Source organism: Rhinolophus ferrumequinum, chromosome 4, assembly GCF_004115265.2.
Source record: "Rhinolophus ferrumequinum isolate MPI-CBG mRhiFer1 chromosome 4, mRhiFer1_v1.p, whole genome shotgun sequence".
Lineage (NCBI taxonomy): Eukaryota > Metazoa > Chordata > Mammalia > Chiroptera > Rhinolophidae > Rhinolophus > Rhinolophus ferrumequinum.
Window position 1 is genome coordinate 100,237,380 of NC_046287.1, and position 21,961 is coordinate 100,259,340.

Here is a 21,961-nt window from a genome sequence, read left to right on the forward strand (position 1 = left end):
GTGGAAATAGAGAAGACTTCTGTTCTACTGAAGAATAGAAGGACTGTTCTCTAACAAGGAAATGAGTGGTTACTAGAAAGCTTTGCTCTTTTCAAGTAGATCCTACGTCCAAGTAATGGCCAAGTTCAGAGCGGAAGTGGTGAGGGTTCTAATGGCCGAAGCTAGTCAGTGTTTGTCAGTTTGGAAGGCAACTCTGTATCCTCTTCCAGTTATTATTGTGTCAAAGAAGGGGCAACATGGTTGAAATGAGGATCAATAGAGATCCAAGTCTAGATCTAGATTTAAAGAAGTTAAGTTTTAGACAGATCTTTTAAAGCATGACCTATGCTAGGTCAAGTATAAACACTGAACAAATAATACACTCATTTTTCAGAAAATAGACACGTAGGTATAATATTTCTAAGAGTATATAGTCTCATCTCTAGTGAGAGTATCGTGACAAGAATTTGAGTACGAAAAAGATAATAATTCATTTAAAAATCATGTAAGCAAATGAATTTATTATCACGAATCAAAACTAGAACTTTTCAGGACTGGTAGGAAGGAATTCAGCGGTTATGTTCCAGGCAATGGGGGCTCACTGGCTGAATTTGTGCTCAGTATTAGGATGAAAGCTCTTGCGTTTCTAGAGGAACAATGGTGTGAGCTTCAAGAAGGTATGCTTGAATGGAATTCTCACAGCTCCTTTCTGTGGACAAGCCTCGGGATCTAGAAAAGGTTTCAGGCACTCCATGGTTATTAATCGTATGAAGTGGTGGGCGGTGGGAGTGCATTTCTGTCTGAATTCAGCAGATGATCAGCTTTACCAACCAGGGCCCTTTCAGCAACAATGCCCTGCATGTACCCATGCACGTATGATTCGTGGGGCGGACAGGCTGGCTGCTGGTGCTGCAGTTCACGCAGGCCATCCGCTACCCTTTCCTGGGGACTCGGAACAGTAAGGAAATGAGCATGTCATTCCCCTCCGCTCTGTATCCTCTTCCAGCACTGCCTTCAGACGCAGGCAAGAGGGGGCTCTCTGTCCTGGGGCTGCAGATGGCTGGCCGGCCGTACCCTTCCCCACAATGTACAGAGTCTGTGGGGCCAAGCGGGCATGCCCACCCAGAGCCTGTGCTGCCCCCACTTCTAGATCTTTCCTGAGGGTTCCTGGGATCCCAGAATTCCCTGTAAAGATGATCCCAAGTCTGTTTCCAGTCTCAGGTCTCTTTCCTCTTGGCTAGATCTGTCCTCCCGAGGTCTGAGCTCTTGTCACTTCTAGGTCCAGGGAAGACGGTTCGTGAGGGTGTGGAGTTTGGATGTGTACACATGGGTGGATGACCAGGGTCAGCTCACGCACCTCCAGGCACTGCCACATTCTGGGAGCTCTGAGTAGTCGCAGAATTCTAAATCTGGACCAGACCTTTCAGGGCACCATGAAGGTGTATGTCCGCAGAGGCTGAAACACATGTAATAGCTCGCTCGCCTGATTTAGAGCTTGTAGGTGGTTATCTGTATAGTTTGTGGGCCTCCATTGATACTCTGGCCTTGGCTTTGAAAATGCCAGAGCAAGACGGTCCCTTTCTTTCTACCTATTCAAGTTCTGACCCCCTCAGACCACCGCAAGTCCTGCTTCCTTCTCAGAGGCTTAGAGGCACACTGTACAGTGTACACCCATCAGCCACATGTGGCGAGTGAGCATGCAAAATGTGGCTGGGGGACTGAAGAATGGAATTTTATTCAGTTTTTTCATTTCAATTAATTTAAAAAGTGAAGCATTCTAATATTTGAAAAATACTGATGACATGTTGAAATTACAATATTTTGGGTATACTGGGTTAAATAAAATTAGTGTCCCTTTTTGCTTTTTACTTTTTAAAAATCTGGGTACTAGAAAATTTTAAATTACACGTGTGGCTTCCATTATGTTTTTGTTGGAAAGCATGGGCTTAACTATTGGGAAATCCATCTGTCACATTAATTCCGCACATACCTTTTGGTACTAGAATCTATATAATTTAACATTGCTTCTTTCTTTGCGTGGTGTCGAAACCATCTTCCTAGAAGCTTCCTAGAAGCGTCGCCGGTATGTCTTCAGGTGCTCAGGGTGGAGCTGAACTGTACTGTTAACAGCTGGTGTTCATTCAGCCTGTACAGGCTCGTTGGCCATTGAGAGCAATACAGGAATTGCTCGGTCTTCTGTACTCCAGTTCATACATAGAGTGATTCTGTGGATTTGGATGGTACAAACCTTCGTCCCTAGTCCAAATCCTCTGAGAACCAGTCTATGTGAAATTGCTCTCTGAAGCCTTCTCTAAATCGAGGGCTTTGCCTCCTTGGAATGGATGCAGAGCCGATGGCCCTTTCTCTTCTCGGGCATGAGAGGACAAGGTGTGATCTGGTCTGGAGCGGCTCTGCTGGTGCCTCTTCACCTCTCCAGACCCCACTGCGTCATCTGGAGGATGCGGGGCCATGATGCCTCTAACGTCTCCTGCAGCTCTCACACCGGAATCTCCTCAGGACACCTCCCAGGGCACAGCGTCTGGGAGGGTTAGCTTACTTGCCAGAAGGCTCCCTGTGATCTGACAGCCCATACGTCTCATGACATGAGACCTACCTATTTCTTTCTAGAGAACTCTAGGCAACGCTGCAGCCTGCCCCAGGCAGTGTGAAGTTTCCAGAGAGCTGGCAAACTGCCCAAGTTTCCTCAGAAAATTGGGGGAGTGCGGAGCCAGGCAATTGTTTTATACTTTGAGCTACTTACTTCCTTCCTGTACGCATGGAGGGACACAGGGAGTGCATTTGTGTTCCTTGGAAGTTTTAAAACTTGCAGAGACCATCGTATTTAAGGTGAAAAATTCTTAAATGCTACTAGAAAACATTAATTATTGTCGACAAAGCTCAGTTTCAGATTTCTATAGGAGAGCCTCATTTCCCAAAAAGTTGAAATGAAGTGAAATAATTAGCTTCTTGGTTTAGAAAAAGTCATCACATGTCTTTTAATGGGTTTCCTTGATTATTATTGAACAACCCCGGTGTGTCCCTGTGCTAGATACTAAAGGGAGTTAAAAAATGAACACGACCAGATCCCAAATTCACAATCCAGCTGCGGAACGAAACATACACAAATAGCTTTCAAAGAGAATTCAGGGAAATCACTCTTTAGGACATTCAATGGTGTAGAATACTATTCCTGAGAGCAAAGGATGAAGGTACTCAAAGTTTAACAATTCTATGGAATGTTGGTTTTTCTTTTTTTTTTTTAAACAAAAATCACCCAATCTATAAGTGTACTAAAAGCAAACAAGATTTAAAGAGACTGTCTGTTAGTATAGGATGTGTGGCTTACCTGTGATATAAAAGCGTATGTTTCTTTTCACAGTCCCTACTTTATTGGAAGCCATGCAACTGTAGATTCCAGAAATTCTCGCATCAGCCACAACCAAGGTGCTAGCCGTCTGTAAAAGAAAGGGAAATATTAGCTAGCAATAGGACAAAGCCATTTGCACATCCCTCAGATACTTCTGAGGGTTGAAATGATTCAGCTATTCCATTCATTCAATGAGGGTAGTATTGCACGGGTGCTGGTTACCAGAAGGCTCTCCCCTTGCCGAGCCCCAGCAAGAATGGAAAAATAACAGGAAAGCGGGTCCTCAGGAGACCGGGGCTTATGACATCCGACTTGTATGAGGGTTTCGGGCTTATTTATCTCTTGCTGCCGCCCTAACAATTACAGACCTGAAGCTGAGATGCGGGACTGCACGTCCTACCCTATGAGGTGGTCATTTCCACATCAATGGGAGGAACAGGTGAGGCTGAGGCTGTCTTTTGTCTGGATGACCTAAGATCATGGAGGCCGTCTGAGAACAGGAGCCTTTGCTATTTGGGTCGAACAGGTGTGTTAAGTGAGCAAGGACACGAGAAAGGTTGGCTGAACCATTTCTTGTATGTGCTCAAAAATGTGGCTTTGTAGCCCCAAGGGTGAGGGACAGGCGGGAAAGATCAGAGACCATCGTGTGTTTGCACATTACTTTATTTCTCAGTCTGTCCATTCCTAATCTAGAAAGCGAAGATGTAAGTTATGAATTAATACGGTATCGTTTCACTAGATTTTCGTGCTGCTGTTTGACAAGTTAGCTCCTAAAGAAACATTAGAAGTTAAATTTGTGTGAACTTGAAAGCACTTTATATAAACTGTGATGTCTCAAAAAGTAATGAAACACAAATTTATACAGCTTAAAGACTTGCATTGCTATCTTCTTTTAAAGACAAAAATTATTGTTATAAAATGGAAACTTGTTGAGTTCTACAATTCAGCCCAAGCTCGCAAAAAATAACACGTTTACTATATATGAAAAAAATAAGAAGGTTTGTTTTTCATATTTAAAATTACAAAAGAAAGTGTTGATTCAGTTACTTATAAATTGTTGCAGCCCATCCCCTAGGAGACTAATAACTGGTCACAGGCTTTGAAATCATAGACGCTGTGCTGATGCTTCCAACTAATGGGGTGTCCTAGAGGAAGTGTGATGATTGGTGACCACAACTTCTACAAAGGCTCTTAACATTTTCCTGAGTTGCTAAGTTACATGCTAGGCTCTTCTGTGCTCCTGTGCCTTTCAATAAGTTAAGGTATATCTGTCTTTATTCTACAGATCAGGAAGACTGAAAATCGATTCCTAGTTATTTTAGTCAGCAAGCTCACTGCTCCAAGCTCTCTGTGATTTTCACTATGATACAGTGAATATTACAAGATGCTTCCTCTTCTGTGTGTTGGATCTGTTTAATTACACTTGCCCATGTATCCTCTGTGTATTATTGAAATTACTGAAAATGAAAAGTATCTGCAATGTGGCATTTTTCATTCCTTTAGCAAACATTTACTGAGTATTTATCAGGGCATTGCCCAGACGTGTTAAGGGACAGAGATGAATACGACACAATCCCTGTTCTTAACCATGAAGGACTACTTTCAAGGTGATAGAGAAGAATGTCCCTACTTGAGGATGAAGTGTATATTACTCTGTTTTGCAGAGGGACACTCACACGAAGGTAAATAAGCAGTGAAGAGTATGGAGGAGAGCTCATGTGTCTCTTTCTCTATTTTGATTTTTAATCTTTATAAGAGGTGAGAAATTTTTTAAAAATCTGGATAGCCGTTTTCTTTGAATTATTGCACCCGTCACTTTAGAGTAAGGGGAGAAAATGAAAGTTAAAAAAAAAGCTTGTCGGTGGCAATGTGAAAGGAAGTGGCAGCTGGTGGCAGCTGGAAGGACAAAGTAAGACTCTGACTCCTTTATTTTATCTCAGGAAACCTGGGCTCAGGCTCTTCGAAGCAGTATGCAACAGGTTCAGACGCAAGGGACAGCAGTCTGAAATTATGGACAGCAATACCCTGACTCTGAAAGTTGTGTTTGGCCTTCTATTAAAATTATTTTGATTTCACTGAACTCCAAACAACTGAGAACAAAACCCAGTTTCCTAGTGAGGGAAAGTCATCAGATGAATACATTTGCAATACTTACTAATAAAACCTGTGCGGGCAATCTGGGAATGGCTGTAGCCATTTGACAAGACTCCAACACAGTCAGAGAGCTCAGAAATTTTGTATACTCAGAATGAAATTGAGGCACCTAAAAGTGAAATGAATCCAGGTCTCATGATGGACCATGGAGCTAGATATGCATTTCAGTCTCTTACTTTGCCTGAAAGACTCTTTCCCAAACAGACTCCTTACTCATCGTCAGGCCTGCCCCAGAACGCACCTCTCCAAAGTTCCTATTAAAATTGAACTAGATAATGACATTGATGGGAATTGACATTATTTCTTTGGTTCTGGGCACCTTTATGTGGCCCCTTGCTGTGCGCCAGATAGTGTGTGAGGCATTATCTCATTCAGTCCGCCCTCTAACCTTATGAGGTAGGTGTATTACCCCATTCTACAGGAGAGACACTGAGGTTATAGAGGTTAAGTGACTCACTCAAAGGTACTCCGTAGCACAGTGTACCTGGGCAGAACCTATGCACAGGTTTGTCTGACCCCACTACCTGTGCTCTTAGTCTTGTTACAAAACTGCTTCTTGCCGTAAAACCCTTTAAATTTAATAGCACAGATCTATTGGTAGAGTTCTGTCGACTCTTGAATTGGGTTTTTCCTAAAGAAAGCCCTTTAGTCAGCAGGGATGGGTCGCATAAGTTAAGTGCTACTATGTACAGAAATACTAGTTTCTTTCTTAATATTTCACATAAGCTGCAAGCTATTTTTCAATGGATATGGTGTTATGTGGTTTAAAAATATGATTGATGAATGAAAAAGTTACAATTAAAGAAGAAAATTTAAAAATTAGATGAAACATATCCTATGATCAACTTTATTAAAAACTATCTAATTTCTAGAGTACTTCTTTTTTTCTAGAGAATATTTTAAAATTATAAATTAAAACTTATTTTCATAAAGAACAAAATCTCCTTGACAATTGAAGTATAAACTGTATAGGGGCAGGAAAAAGAGCTCAAGTGGGAGTTGGAGGTGAGTACAGTTTGTCTGGACAGCAGCCACCTTCTCATGGGACAGTAAGTCTCCCTACAGGGGTCTTCTGAGTGAAAGGGACAAATCCATTCCTTGGTGCTCGTAATCAAATACTACTGTTTCAAGGGAGAGAAAATGAAAATAGCATAACAGTTGGAACACCAAATATCAACTCAATACTTTAAAAGAGAAAGTGCCAAGAATTTGAGTTGTAACATGTGTTTGAAATGTAATCATTTTATTTTATAAGGTACACCGAAAGTAATTCTCAAAGATGTATGTTGGTATTATTTCTATAATTAGTTTTCATTTGCCACAGTTATTTTTCAGCTCTGAACCCACTCTTTGGGGGTGCCTCTGCTTGCCCTGCCAGGACCTCAAGGATTAGGAATAGACCCTTAAAGTCCATTCTCTGGTTTATGTGTATGACTCAGGAACACTGATGAAAACTGTCGTCAGGTACTGTAAGTTTGGAAGTTATTCATACTCCTTCCTTCCTTCCCTTTCACTAAGTATTAGTAATTCCCCACTACAATGTGGTTTGAACCTCACAGAATAGAATGGATGGGATGATGGACCATGATTCAGCCTAATTTCCAGCATTAGTTTTTTTAAAAAAAAAGATCTATATATGGAACAGTGATTTTAATCTCGGCATGTGTCTAATATAGGTTCTTTTTAAGTATCTCAGGAAGAAATAAAAGTAGGTATGTAAAGGTCATGTAAACATCTACAATTAACCTGGGGCGGCACATTTGAGCCAAGTGATGGGAACACAGAATGTGAGATTTAGAAAAAATTGGGGTGTGGGAGGTGACTGCAACACAGGCTGTCATTCTGTAGTTAAGAATGAAAAAGTGACAATTAAAGAAGAAAATTTGTCATGGGTTTGTCTCATACAGTAAGCACTTTTCCCATTGTAACCTCCAGACGATTTCAATGGAAATGTTACTAAAGTGGTTACGGTTTTCCAGCCTTCCTCCAGCCTTAATGCTGTAAGACGTATTTCCTGTGTGTTTTTCCTAACACAAGGCTCCTTCTACTTCCTATTCCATATCGACAGACCCAATAGTCTGGCCGTCCCATTTAAACAATATGAAAACTCCACGTTTGCTATTAACTACTCCATTGATGACTCACTTTTCACAAATCTAGGCCAAAACTTGCCAATAAGGAAATTGAATTTTATTGTCTTTTGCACCCTTCCTTGAACTACGTGAAAAAAAAACAAATCAAAGGAAAAAAAAGCTAATCCCTGCCATCCAAAAGGGGCTCCCTGGGCCCTCTGTCCACAGATCGTGGGTGGGGTTGCTATGCCTGCAGCTGTATGGCTGGCGGGCAAAGCATCACTACAGTCTAAGTTGGGACCTCACTTTCTAAAAATGTACAGAAAATAAAAGCAGTTTTGATGGTAAACGAAAGACCATGCAAATCATCCTGAGGTAGCAAAGCCTCCGTATGTCATCATTGTATGAAAGATAACATTTTTCACACACACAAAGAGATGTGTTAATAGTTGCTAAAAGTAAAAGCAGTAAATTGTTCTAAATTTAGGACATGAAATTCATAATTTACTTAAAGTCTAATGTGTTACAGTTATAGCTGCTAAAAGGGTATTACATGTGTATATACACCAGGGGTGCCAAAAAAAAATGTATACAAGTGGATACTTTGGTCAGCGTTGCTCAAGCAGTAGTTCGCCTTAATCAGAGGTGTCTGGATGCTGATGGGAACCACTTTGAGCACCTCTTGTAATTGCAGAAGTCAAACATGACTTGTATTCATCTTTTGTTGTCAGTATATATTGAGTATTACAATTTTAATACAGTTTTCCTTTCTTAAAATATGTATGCATTTTTTGGCACCCTCTGTAGATGTACATATATATATACATATATGTATATGTGTGTATGTATATATGTTACATATACATGTATATATCTTTATAACAACAGTCAAACTAGGTAAGGCAAACATTATTAACTCCATTTTTTGGAGGAGAGAAGTCAGGTTCAGAGAGGTGAACTGATTTGCTTGTGGTCATACAAGATAGAAAGTGGCAGAGCTTGACCCCACGGCTCCGGACTGCATGTGGGATGGCACAAGTGCCAACTGTGTTTGGAGATCTGTATTTAAAGCCTCTGCATAACTACAAAATTACAAGTCAATAAATGTGTTTCAAGCCCACGTGGAAAAACATGACGGGAGCTCCATTATCTCCCCCAGGTTTTGTTACTTCACTCCCACCATTTCTCACAGGTATTCTACATGGAGTTAGGTTGCTACTTAGTGGTTCACACTAATCAGAAACCTCCCGTAGCCTTTTCATTTTCCATTTTCTTTTCTACTTTATATATTTGTGGACAGGTTACCAAAATAGGACTGGAAACTACCACAGAAATTAAGCTCACAGATTTCTTGTTTAAATATCCAGCAGATAACATCCACCTGACATGGTCGGGAAAAGGCAAAGTGAATTGAAACAATCAATGGCATATTGAAATTTTCTACTATTTTGTGCCTACTAACTTGGTTTCTACTCTGAGGCAATTTCCCTCTTGAAAAAAAATGTAGTGTCACTCAAATTAAACTTTGAAGTTTATCGAATTTTCTCTTTCCTAAGTATTTGATTAAACTGCTCTCTCATCCTTGCTATACATCATGAAAAGTTTTAAGCTATTCATTCGTTTTAAAGAAAAACTGTAAGCCACCTACAGCTACTGCAGGTTACAAAAACGTTTCCTAAATCCTTGACCAGTGATTGCTGATAGCATCACGCCAGCCATCACCATCTTAACTGGTTTCTGTATTGGCTAGTTGGCAGAGCACTGGGTTTTGGAATAGCAAGAGTTTGGTTTGAGTTTCTCATTTGCCACTTGGGCTTAATCATCTTATTGCCCCAGTTTTTCTTATCATTAAAATGGAGATAAGCACGCTGGCCTGCCAGAGAATGACGTTGACGTTAGCATATGTCAAAAAGTTTTACATGATGAAGAATTCAGATGTTATTTGTTGTTATTGTTAAAACCTACACGGAGAATGCTGTCATCTACTTTGTGGCCTCCAAATGCAAGGACTACAGCTAAATACGTAGATAACATAGCATAACCACACGGAAGTGGATAGTGGCTGTATTAATGTGGAATCAATACATGCATGTAGAGACATTTCAGCAAGGAGTCATTTGATATCTGCTTTCCTTTTTAAAGCATCACTACCCTGCACCTGATAATAGCATATTTTAAAGCATATTTTTCACTAATTCAACAGAAAAGAAATGCTACCAGGTCAGAGATCCACCACTTTTTGCCTGGTTCACAAGGTGTCAGCTTTGCTGAGCCTCAGTACAAGTCAAGGGAGTAGAGAATGAATGGTACAGGGTGGCAGAAGACGTCAGCTAGACCCTGCTGGGGAGCGAGGAGGGAGGCGGAGGTTAGACATCTCTCTCTGGTTTTGAAAATTGAGGCATAATTCACATATAACATTATATTCGTTTTAGGTATACAACATAGTGGTTTGATATTTGTATAGGTTGCAAAATGATCCCCATAGTAAGGGTAGTTAACATCCATCACTATAAGAAGTTAAAATTTCTTTCCTTGCGATGAGAACTTTGAAGATCTATTCTCTTAGCAACTTTCAAATAGGCAACACAGTATTATTGACTAGAGTAATCATGCTCTATATTACACCCCCATGACTTATTGGTTTTATAACTGGAAGCTTGACTACCTTCACCCAGTTTGCCCCCCTCCACCCTCTGCCTCTGGCGACCACCAATCTGTTCTCTGTATCTGTGACCTTGTTTTTTAGATTCCATATATAGGAATCATATTTGTCTTTCTCTGTCTGACTTATTTCACTTAGCATGATGCCCTGAGGGTCCATCCATGTTGTCAAAAATGACAAGATTTTATTCTTTTTTTCTGGCTGAATAATATTCCATTGTATATACACACCATATTTTCTTTATTCACTCATCCACCTGGGTTGTTACTATATCTGGCTATTGTAAATAATGCTTCAATGACCATAGGGGTGTATGTATCTGTTCGAGTTTGTGTTTTCCATTTCGAATAAATACCCAGGAGTGGAATTGCTAAGTCATAAGTAGTTCTACTGTCAATTTTTTGAGGAACCTCCATACTGTTTTCCATAGTGGCTGCACCATTTTATACTCCCACCAACACAGTGCACAAGGGTTCCCTTTTCTCCACATCCTCACCAACACTTGTTATTTCTTGTCTTTTTGATAATAGCCATTCTGACAGATATGAGGTAATCAAAATCTCCTTGTGGTTTTGATTTGTACATCTTAGGTCAGGGGATCTTGAGATACTGTGTGTGGTTGTGCACCCCAGTGCAGTCAGGGTGCAAAAGCAGAGGGAAAACAATTTATTTTGTGCAGGGGAAACATTCCATTTTAGCCTTAAGTCTTTACTAGCTTTGGTTTATCTCCACCCCACTTTATGTATGGCAGGGATCCTCAGTCCTGGTTACATGCTAGAATCGCCCGGGGAGCTTTTATGAACTCTGGGCCACACCCAGAGATTCAAATGTAATAATAATCAGGAGAGTATTATAATATGCAGCCAGGGCTGAGAACCACCGATGTGACCAGGTTCATGTTCAAGAGGTAGTTCTGTCTCTTCCATTGGCACAGAGTCCTCATTACTTTGGAACTGGGTGGTCAGTGGGAGAATACTGCAGTTTGAGTGGTCTCAGGGCATCCGTCCATGAAGGCACTGTCTGTCTTTTCTCTGAATTTTTGTTTGAGCATTTGAATTACTTCTGGTGCTAACAAACACAGAACTGGGAGTTTGGTGTGTGTGCGTTTTTAGAATAAATATCCCAATGCTTATTTTTAAAAAAGAATACCTTATTCTTTCCTTCTATTACTTCTGTGCGCTGAGTGATGCTCTCAATTCTGTTTCCCATGCTGCTGTCAGGATCCAGGATAAAGGATTCTTCATTATTGGAGCAAAAGTCATACCTATTTTTTTGTAAAAAAAATAAGTCATCATTACGTTGTTTTGCAGCATGGTCCAGCCCATGGTGACAGGTGCAAAGAAAACCACTGGATAAGTCCTCAGGTAACAAAGGCACACATTTTGTTTCTTTCCCTTGGATCTTTTTCCCCAAAATCCATCCTCCGAACTTAAAGATAACAAATATATTTTGCCTGATCTGAAAAAACCCACACCAGTGTATCTCCACACATCCTTCCTGTTCTAAATATTAAATATGAAATAAAAATGCATAAATTAGAAAATGTACTATCTAGATTTTAATTAATTCCTGGTGGAGGTAGCATGCAAACACAGGGAAAAAAAAGTAAAGTTATGTTAATGAATGAAAAACCCCAAGGAAATAAGAATTTTACATCTACAAAAGGCTGGCTTTTAATCAGAATCATAATCCATTATGCAGCTAATTTTTTCCAGGGCTAATTAGGTGTATATGAAAACACATCATGGAACAGTTACTATGTTCCGTCTATTTCTTTTCGAGTTTTGTGGTATCATGGCAAGTTCTTTAATTTCTCAGGCCTCACGTGTTTAATTATAAAGTAAGGATGTTGAAATTTTTTATCTTTAAGGTTCTTTTTTGTTTCTAAAAGTCCACAAAACTCCCTCTTATTTTAAACTGGCAACCAGACTGCCATTTTAAAGAGAGATTTTGACCTACATCTGGAAGGTAGCATGTTCTCTCAGACACACATCGTTATCAGTAAGCTTGTTTTCATATGGCTTACTACTGAAATCATTGGTGTAAATATTTATTGATCTTTTATTATATTTATGTATCTTATGTTCTACATGAATAAAAAACCCAAACAACAAAAAGACACTTAAGTCCACTCTGACATGGGCAGTGCAGTAGTATCTTAACTGGTCTTGCTGCCAGCTGGCTTTTCCCACTCCTCCAACACCCACAAAACTGCTGCCAGACCAACCCCCTGACTGTTCTGGTTTATAATGGAATCCGTTTTCCAACAAGAGCTTCAGCTGTACTGAAGAAAGCCAGGCTTCCTTGTCTGACAGTCAAGGCCGTCCACAGGGCATTCGGCTGGCTGTGCCCACAGGGTATGCCCATCCACAGGGCATTCGCTACCTGCTCTTCCAGCCGTAACCCTGCTGAAGCCCCTTGTTCTGGTCAATCTGTGGTGTGGTTCGCAGGTTCAAAGACTCCTGAAGCAGGAATCAGGGGACCTCAGTCCCAGCCCCGCCCTGACTTCTAGCTGTGTGACAAGTTTCTTCCTCTAAAAAATAAGGATAAAAGTGTATCTGCCTTGTGAGTTTCACAGGATTATATAAGCATTAAATGACTTAATTTCCTTGCAGAGGTTTGTGGATTCACGATGCCATAGAAAAGTAGGGATTATTCTTAGTGTCGTGTCTCACTGTGTGCCATATGCACCCTGACTCCCCTCCGCCCATCTTCACTCAGTAGTTACCGCTGACGGGACACCCTGAGCTTCTCTAAGCAGCTCCCTGCTGTCTCTCAGGGTCAGAACCCCTCAGTGAGCCTGTAGCAAGTCCACCTTGAACAATTCTTTGAGATTTAAATATGGATTTATTTGAGACACAGTGCAGATATACAGAGAGGTATTTTAGGGGCCTCAAAAATGTATCTGAGCTCCCGAGGCTTGTGTTTTTCTGCCAGCCTGAGCAGGTAGGGGGAACGAGTGCCCACAGAAGCCTGGCTTGTGTACCTAGAGCCCCTTCGGCCACCTGTTCTGCTTCCTGGTTACCTGAAGTGTTGTGTGTTACGATTACTTGCACCGTGACCATTTCATTGCACTTTGTATTGTTACCTGCTGGACTAGAATTTGTGGAGAGCAGAAAGCTTGCTGGGCGCTAATTTGTACATGTCTTGGGCAGATTCTGGAAATTTTGAAATCAAGAGGAACTTTACAGTCAATTTCTAGAAGGAATGAGTGGTTGACCTTAAGTAACCGAGGGCAGCAATGACTTCGGTCAGACAGAGGTGAGAGGATACAATAAGTGAGAAAGAAGGGAAGACGGCAGGGACGGCAGGGATCAGAAGACAGCTCCATGGCGGTCCCTCCCTGGTCTTGCAGCTGAGGAAGGACTCGAGCATAGGAAACTATGGCGGCTTCCGATCAGTCTCCCCTCCTGGGCGCTGCCCTGTAGGCCCTCCATGCCCCACTTTCTAAGTTTCCATTTAATGCTCCCGAGGCACGCGGGGTCTCATGGACTTATTCACTCTGTCCTCCGAGTGAAGCAAGGGCCTAGCGGGTAGTGGCACTCCATACGCGGAAACGTACCAACAACAGGCATGAGGTACTGATCTGTGGTTTCTAGTAAGAGTTTCCATTCGTTTGTTATTTTCAGACATACTGATAGAGACATGTTGTCAAAAACCCCCCTATATCCATCACCCAGATTTAACAGTTATCAAGATCTTCCCACATTTGTTTCACTATCCCTTATTCCTTTTTATTTTTTCTTTTGTGAAGTGTTTTAAAGCAAATCCCAGACATCATGTCATTTTTGCCCTACATATTTTCTGTGCATATCTCAGAAAATACGTCATTTTCTAGTTTAATAACATGACACCTACTAGAATTCGCAGTAATGCCTTGGTGTTGTTTTTACCCGGCCTATCTATCAGATTCCCCCAAATGTTTTTAAAATGTCTGTTTTTACAATGAGATTGTAAGATTTAAAATTTTAAAAAGAATTAACACGAGTGAGCACGCCTTAAGGAATTTCTGTGATTTCTATCAGCTAGTGTTGTTTATGATCATCAGGTAAAGTTAGTGAACATTTGAACTCTATTCATTAGCAGCGAAAACTGAGCCAAAGAGAAATTACAGACTTTCTCCTTTACTTGAGGCATTTTAATGATGTTTTAAAATCATGTCATTTTGCCCTGTTTTTCATTATTTGTTATTCTCCATTTTCTTGACTACAGCATCCATACCTTGAACTACTCTTTGACCTCACATCTTTCACACACACGCAGTATATATATGAGCGCATATATGTACATATACATTACAGGTATGTGGGGGCTGTGACACGTGTACACCTCTGTACACATGTGCATCCCTGTATTAGACCTGGGCATGTGTACTTGCTATTGTAACATCAAACAGCTGAAATTCACTTGTATCTGGAAGAGAAGTCCTTTAATTCCATTCTTTTCTCCCCAAAGAAGTGAAAAAGATAAGGGAAGCCTTAGACTGAAGAGCTTATCATAATTTCACACTCGCAAAGAGTATGTTGGAGTAAAGCAAGTCTAGGAGTTTCCCGGGGAACTGCAGTCTGTGAGCTCCCTTGGGGCTGCCAACCTCTGACCCCCACCCCCGCCCGTCAGTCTAAGGGCAATTACTGAGCACAAGCCCAGTATGGCAACTATAGGCTAGGCTACCGCAGGGACCTCCAAACGAAAAGGACAGATTCTGTGGCTGTTTTCTAATTTGGGGACTGTTATTTTTCCCTCTTTGTAATTGGAACCATAAAAATAGAATGTCATTTAGGAGCCTGACTCTCGAACAGCACTTGAAAAGAGATTTAGGGGGAGGGGAGTTTGCCTGAGCCTTAAGAATACATCAAGCTCTTAAGGAAGTAGATTGTGCCATGTTTGAAGATGCAAAGATAATCGCTGTGCTGGGAACCGTCTTGAGGGGGGAGGAAGCCGAACAACAAGAGGAAAGCAGCATTCGGGCCTGATTTCGCACAGGAAGCCCACAGCACCTCCTGCCAAAGGGAGATAAGAAAGCTCCCAGGCACTATTCTGGACAAGGCCACTGTTATCAGCCTCCGCTCCACGCTGTCCTCTCCCTGCTCCAGGCCAATGTCCCTTTTCTAATGAGCTTCAGGACTCCGACCTCCATTTGCATGCCGTATGCCAAGTACAATAGCAGAGAGGTATTTATAACCATCGAGGAAAAAAAATTTCCGGGGTAAGAGTGTACTTCATGTCATCTCGTCGATTGCTCTGGAGTTGAAACAAATTAGTTTCGGACTAGAGATTGATATAAATAAATTAAAAGAAAGCAGCCAGTTACGTATCCGACACATGGAGCTGAGACCCTGCATGTGCCGCGTCATCTCTGTGGGCTTCTCCCGTCTGGTCTGAATGGCCAGGCTTCTTCCCTGACACCTGATGGGAAGAAACCCCCCTCCATAGGTGGAGACGACATCCTGACGCACATGCTCTGGGATGACTCTCCTGTACTGGCGATGAGTTTGCCACGTTCCCTTTACACTCATAATTAGTTGGCTCCTCTGCGACCAGAGACGGATGAAGGCAGTCTGGGGCCACAGAAAAAGGCAAAGCCAAAACCGGGCTCAGACCTACAGTCTTGACAATACTAACTGCTGATCCCAACAGGAAAGCTAACCAGCCTAGGCTGTAATAATTATACCCTGTGGAGTAGTATTCTCTGCTCTAATAAGGATTATATTTTCTGTGCACTAGGCAATTCATATACACTGTCTCACTAATCTATACATCACCCTAAAAAGCAGGTACTTTTTAAGGGAAATGAAAACTAAGGATTAGAGAGGGTAAGTAAATTACCCAAGACTCATAATCAGTTCTGGCTCATTCCAGAATCTGTGCACTTAACCCTTACACCATATGTAACACAATATCCATATGTATATCAGCATATAACAAGAAAATGTTATACGTCAGTGCTTCGTACATGGAAGAAAGGGCTTCTCAAATATTCCCTAACAAAATATCGTTATTTTGGGGATTTAAGTCTTTTCGGCCCTTTTTTGCATAACATGGTCAGCTTCTTTCCAACATTTGGCAAACGACTCTCATCATACACAACCACAATGTACTCAGTGTCCAATGTATGCGTGGGCTCCAATCAGTTTCTATTAGAGCTCACTCTGTCATTCCAGTTTCTGAACTCAACTCCCGGTCACCTTGACAAATCCAGCATAGGAAATACAACGCACAGTGTGCACCCAAAGTGACCCTTTTGTGTTCGTTCCCCTGTGCTTTGAACAATTGTGATTTTCAGACTTTCTTCATCCCTCCTGCCTTTTTTCCCCTCCCCCACCTAAAACACAGAGCTGGTGCTCTCCTTCCTTTGGAGCTCGATTCTACCTCTGGTAGAATCAAAAGGGAGAGTCCAGCTGGCTGAGCTTATCCACTGGTGGTTAGTATCTGTGTTTTCTTTGAAGTGACGCTCTCATGTGAGAAAATGCTAGATTGAAGAACTAGTTAACGTGATTCAATCCTTCATTTAGCCTTTCTAGCAAGAGATTTCTAGCAAGTTTAATAACCACCCCAATTCAAAAAGGTCTCTCAAAACCCAAATTTTAAGATATATTTTTTCTTTTTTTAGGATCGCCTTTCACCTGATGGTAAATAATATAAAGTTGACCTTTCTTTCAAAAATCTCTGTTCTCCTAAATTCTGGCTCTTGGCTGGCTGAAGGTAAACTTGGTGGTCCTGGGCAGTTAACATGCCAGGCCCGGGCTAGGAGCTGTGCACATTTAAGCTCAACATATTCCCACGGTCACCCGATGAAGCAGGTATTGTGAGCCCAATTTCACAAATTCTTTCACCAAAGGAAACAGAGACTCCGAACAATCAAATACCCTGCTCAGATTTACAGAGAAAGTAGCCCTGGGACTGGACCCCAGATCTTTCTAGCGCTTTCCATCACACCAGAGCTCATTCCGTCCCCCGACGCATTCTGTTCCCAAGGAGCCCCCAACCCTCTGCCCCGCGCCTCACAGGGCCAGTGTGGCTCGGAGTGGCCAGTCCGAGCGAAAGGTCTGGGGGGGTCCCCTGAGTCAAACGGCTACAAAGGCCGACACCAAGACAGATGACAGACTGCCTTCAAGACTGGGAAGCCCCCAGGCCTTTGGGGGGGGCAGGAGAATACTTTATAATTACATTTTGACATAAATTCTGGTTAGTTTTGGTCCTAAAAATGTTTTGGTGCTAAAATTATAGGAACTCTTGGCTTTCTACTGGCCGATGAATTTTATCATTTTTAAAAATTTTGCAACACAATCAAAAATCCAACTGTTTCATAATCTTTTAATTTCTCTGTTAACTTACTCTGTCTGCATGACCCCATAACATGTTCTGAGATGAAGCTAGCCTGTTTTATTACCAACTCCAATACCTTTATAGCAGGCCTCAGGGGTGGGGGTGGGGGTGGGGGAGCGCCGTGGGGAGCTGAGCACCCCAGCACCCAGTGGCTGCCCTGTTGGAGCCTGAGCCATTGCCTAGGAGTAAATTATACATTTATAATTAAAGCACATCTATTGGGGGGTGGGGGCAGAGCCTCTAGAAAGCTCAACAAAGTCCCAAGACAGAGAACTTCCTTCTCTCTGTTTTGGATGATGAAATCTGAGGATTTCATATGTGGACTCTGCTTATCTGTTTAATGAGATTGGACAGCACGTGCTAACCGTGATTAGAATCTGTTTGTACAGAACATTGAATCATTTCAAGTTAGGAAACAAAGGGGTAGAGCAGTCATAAAGACCAAACCGAGGCTGTAAGATGTCTTTCAAACAAATAGAAAGGAAAGAAAAGACCCTGTGGAAGCCTGCCAGAGGGCACGGCCAGGGCTGGTCCCCTGCACGGTGCGCCATCCTGTAGCAGCGCCTGACGTAAACTTTCCTCGGCTACCGCGGGTGTTGTGTCAAAACATCAGCGATCGTGTGTCTGAGCCATCAGATTAATAGAATCCGCAAACACTATCTTTTCCCCTCCTCTCACACTCTCTTAAAACAAATGAAACAATATAGGGGAGAGGATGCTGCCAGAAAACGGCATAGCGTTGGAAGGAGTGTTTAGACAGAATGGTTCCTGCTCCTTTTGCTGCAGGAAAGGGACCTGGGCCTCCGGGTCAGGCTGAGGGGATTCTGGAGGAGTGTCTTTCTTATGCAGTCGAGAGACCTTGTGACGCCTTGGAGCCATACTGAAAATTACTTCTTGTCTGAATGGAGAGGGGGGAGTGGACAAGACTTTTCGAGGACTGCGGGCTGTGGGTCAGCTCCCTGGACAATGGTGGAGGTGCTCCAGCGTCCTGGCCACCTCTGTTTAGATAAGAGCTTTTCCGTGAACGCCCTGGCCTGCACCGCTTCCTGCTCTCGAGGCCCGTGGTCCATTCACATTCACGGCAAGGCCTTCTTCCCGGCCTCTGCTTTCCTTCCTCCGCTCTCCTGCTTGCTTCCACCGAGAGCTCCAGTGATCCGCTGCCCGACTCTGACTCCCTCTTTGACAGAATCTGTAAAGGCCAAGGCCGCTTCCAGCCCTACAGCGGGGTGAGCGGGAGGCTAAGAGGGTGGGTGCTTACTGGGTTACACCCAGATACGGGCCTCAAAGAGAACACCTATTCTGTTCATCCATTTTTCTGCTTAGTGAAAGACTGGTCAGCTGAGGAAGGGTGATTTGATAAAAAGAAATCTTTAGGGAAATGTTAGGCGTGGCTGCAAATATCCTTTACTCTGACACATTCAAGGAGTCTGAAGGTATTAACTGCACTCACTCAGGGAAGAATGCTACATTTTGTTCTCATGAAAAGGAAGAGAGCAGATTACTTATTACACAGCGGTCAGTACGGAAAGGTCCAGAATGCCTTCAGGGAGGGGGGTGGGAAATCACAGTTTAGCCAAAGGATCATAAATTCCAGAGCTAGTCAGACCTGAGTTCAAATCATGGCTCATAACTTGCTGGTTATGTAACCCTGGTTAGCAGAAGTCCGACTGTGAGAATCAGACTCATAGAAAACTGCTCAGAAGTTTCAATCTCTTGAATAGTTCTGAAGTCATTGGATCATTTCAGCCCTCAAGATCTCAAGTTCTGCGTTGGTGTTATGTCAGCGCTCACCACTGAGGGGCGTGATAATTCCCAGTCCTGCCCCACTCCCGCGAGTGGAAATGTGGTTGTGGAGTTCATTGGCTCACCCCAGAGTAGGGGAGGAGAGACCGTTTTTCTGGGCACAGTTCCCTAAAGGCTGGACTTCTCTTGGTTTGTTTTTACCTGATGGGTTCCTCTATCTTGCAAATGTCTATTTCATTTCTCTCTCTCTCTCTGTCTCTCTATCTGCCCCCCACACACACCCTTTCCCCACAACAAGAAAGTAGAACATCGTGAGCCATGTCTCCATACTAGGCCTATCCCATTTTCTCCTTTCATCCAGATTTGCTCACTTATTTATTGTACTTTTTGTGAACCGTGTCAAATTCTTTGGCAATGAATGCATTCTTAACACTGCCAACTCAAAAGAAGCTACCCCATGTTACCGTGTCTTACTAGTTTTATTACAGGGATTAAAAAACAAACAGAAGGGAAAGAATTTAAAGCTCCTTTTGCATCAGCAAACATTAGGGTCATACTAAATGAGTAAACTTATGTAACATGCTTAGCACAGCTCCTGGCACACGGCAGACAGATCATTAATGTCAGCTGTCATTTTATTGTCCGACTAGATCAAGAGCTACTTAAGACCACACACCTGGTGAACAGTAAGAGCGCATGTCTGCCACTCAGGTGACTGCCTGGGGAGAAGAGTGAACCCTGATCCTGGCCTGATTGGATGTGGACTCAACCTCATGTCAGGCATCAACCCTGCCATCCATCACTTGCCTCAAACGTGCTGAAAAACGGGGCATTACTGACCCTCAAATGACCTCACACATATCCCCTCAGCTAAGCACTGTGCCACCACTGTAAGTGCCTGTTCGTTCACATCGAGGGGTATTAATGAAGACAGGGGATCTGACGGGGACCTGGACAAACTCATCACAGCAGTATCAGCATCTGACAAACTGAGAGTCATGGACAGTTTCACCTCAGGCAATGATGTGACGTGTGGAGAAGCATCTTCTGATCTAATAGGAAATAGAAAACGAACCAGCAATGGTCTCCTTTCTTCAAGGGTAGGCAAAAATACGGGCTCAGAATTACTAGCATCATGGTAGATAGAAAATAATTTGTTCACCCACATTCCGTTGAAGAATAAAATCATGTCCCCTGAAAGGAGTACCAAATCTAGTTCCTTCTGCTACAAGGGAACATATACATTTGTTTATTGAAAGTCAAATACATGAAAAAGTATTAGACTATAATTGAGCACAAAAGTGAGAGTCGAGCAGATGTGCTACTCTCGGCTGGACAAGACTTGGGTCAGTGAGCATTTGGATAGCTGAGGCAGAATTCATAAACATGAGGAGATCCAGGATTTTAGAACTTCTCTAATTTCCCAAATAATCTGAAAATCCTACCATTTCTGGTCCCATCTTAATTTCTTTGGAGTCAATCACCACAGTCAGAAGACCAGTCCAGAGACGCAGGCCTGCTTCCTGGGAGAACATTCACCTAACAGTATGGCTCATTTTGTCAGCTTATTGTCAACTTCACAGGATACTAGTTAGTGCGTGTGATGCCACCTCAGAGGGAAGTTGCTTTGCAGTGGACAGCCCCTGAGCAACCTAAAACACTGAACTTTCAGCAAACAATCTTAGCACGCACAATGCGCCAGCCTCTGGGCTAAGTACTTCATATGTAATCAGCTCATTTAATTCCCCTAGACAACCTGACAACGCAGGTGTTGTTATTTCTGTCATACAGAGCAGGAAATCAGACCCAGGGAGGTGGTTTATTTTGCCCAGAATCGCACAGCTGGCAGATGGTGGCAGGTGCTAGAGCAGGATTCAGGCTCTAGCGCCCATTTCCTTAAACTCCAGACTATTGCCTTTCTGCCTCCTAACACTTTGCAAGTTGGCTTTGATGTCATAACACAGGCTTTTCAAAACATATTTGCTTTCTGGATCATGAGCTTTTGACCCAAAATTACCCATGTTAATGTCTAAGTAGTTGTTACAGAACCAATCCTACTTGTGACAAATAGAGTGCCTGATGATGAACGTGCTAGAAGGCCACTCATTTATGGTCCCTGACGTGTAAACCGGGACTGGCTTCCTAACAAGGTACTTGAACTTTGTGCCTCATCTAGAAAAAGGCAATAATAATAGCTTCTGCCTCACAGAAGGTCTGTAATAACTGAATGAGATACATATAAAGCGCATATTAAGCACTTAAAATCCTGCAGATAAGTGCTTAATAACACTCAGCTATAAAGAAAAGAAAAAACAGAAGAAATCCTACGCCATAGAGCCTTTTACTAGCCGTATTTCCCATTTGGCACTATGTAGTCTCTAAATCCCCATTTTTGGTTTTCTCCCCTTACTTATCCAAAGACTTTTTCATACAAGAGAGGATTTCTCAAGGGAGCAAGCAGTGATCACATTACATAATTTTCAGGGATGAGAAATCATTGAAAGGCAGATGGAACACCAAAGACCTTAGAAAGTGGGATAATAGGCACCCATATAACGTTCTGAAAAGACTGGGCGACAATACAAGTTCTTGGATTCCAGGCTCGTGATCTGCACACATGGAAGGCAGAGTTTCGGGGATACAATGCACATAACACAT

General features: G+C 42.4%; 1 protein-coding gene across 1 annotated transcript in view; it reads right to left on the reverse strand.

The window, feature by feature from the left end:
• The window catches only part of FLT1 (fms related receptor tyrosine kinase 1), a 159,265-nt gene that overhangs the window by 71,894 nt on the left and 65,410 nt on the right, over positions 1–21,961 (reverse strand). Inside the window, exons 11-12 of the mRNA XM_033104221.1 lie at positions 11,384–11,498; positions 3,326–3,434 (exon numbers count right to left, since the gene is read on the reverse strand). Of these exons, the coding sequence (XP_032960112.1) occupies positions 3,326–3,434; positions 11,384–11,498 (224 nt within the window). The remainder of the gene's footprint in view (positions 1–3,325; positions 3,435–11,383; positions 11,499–21,961) is intronic.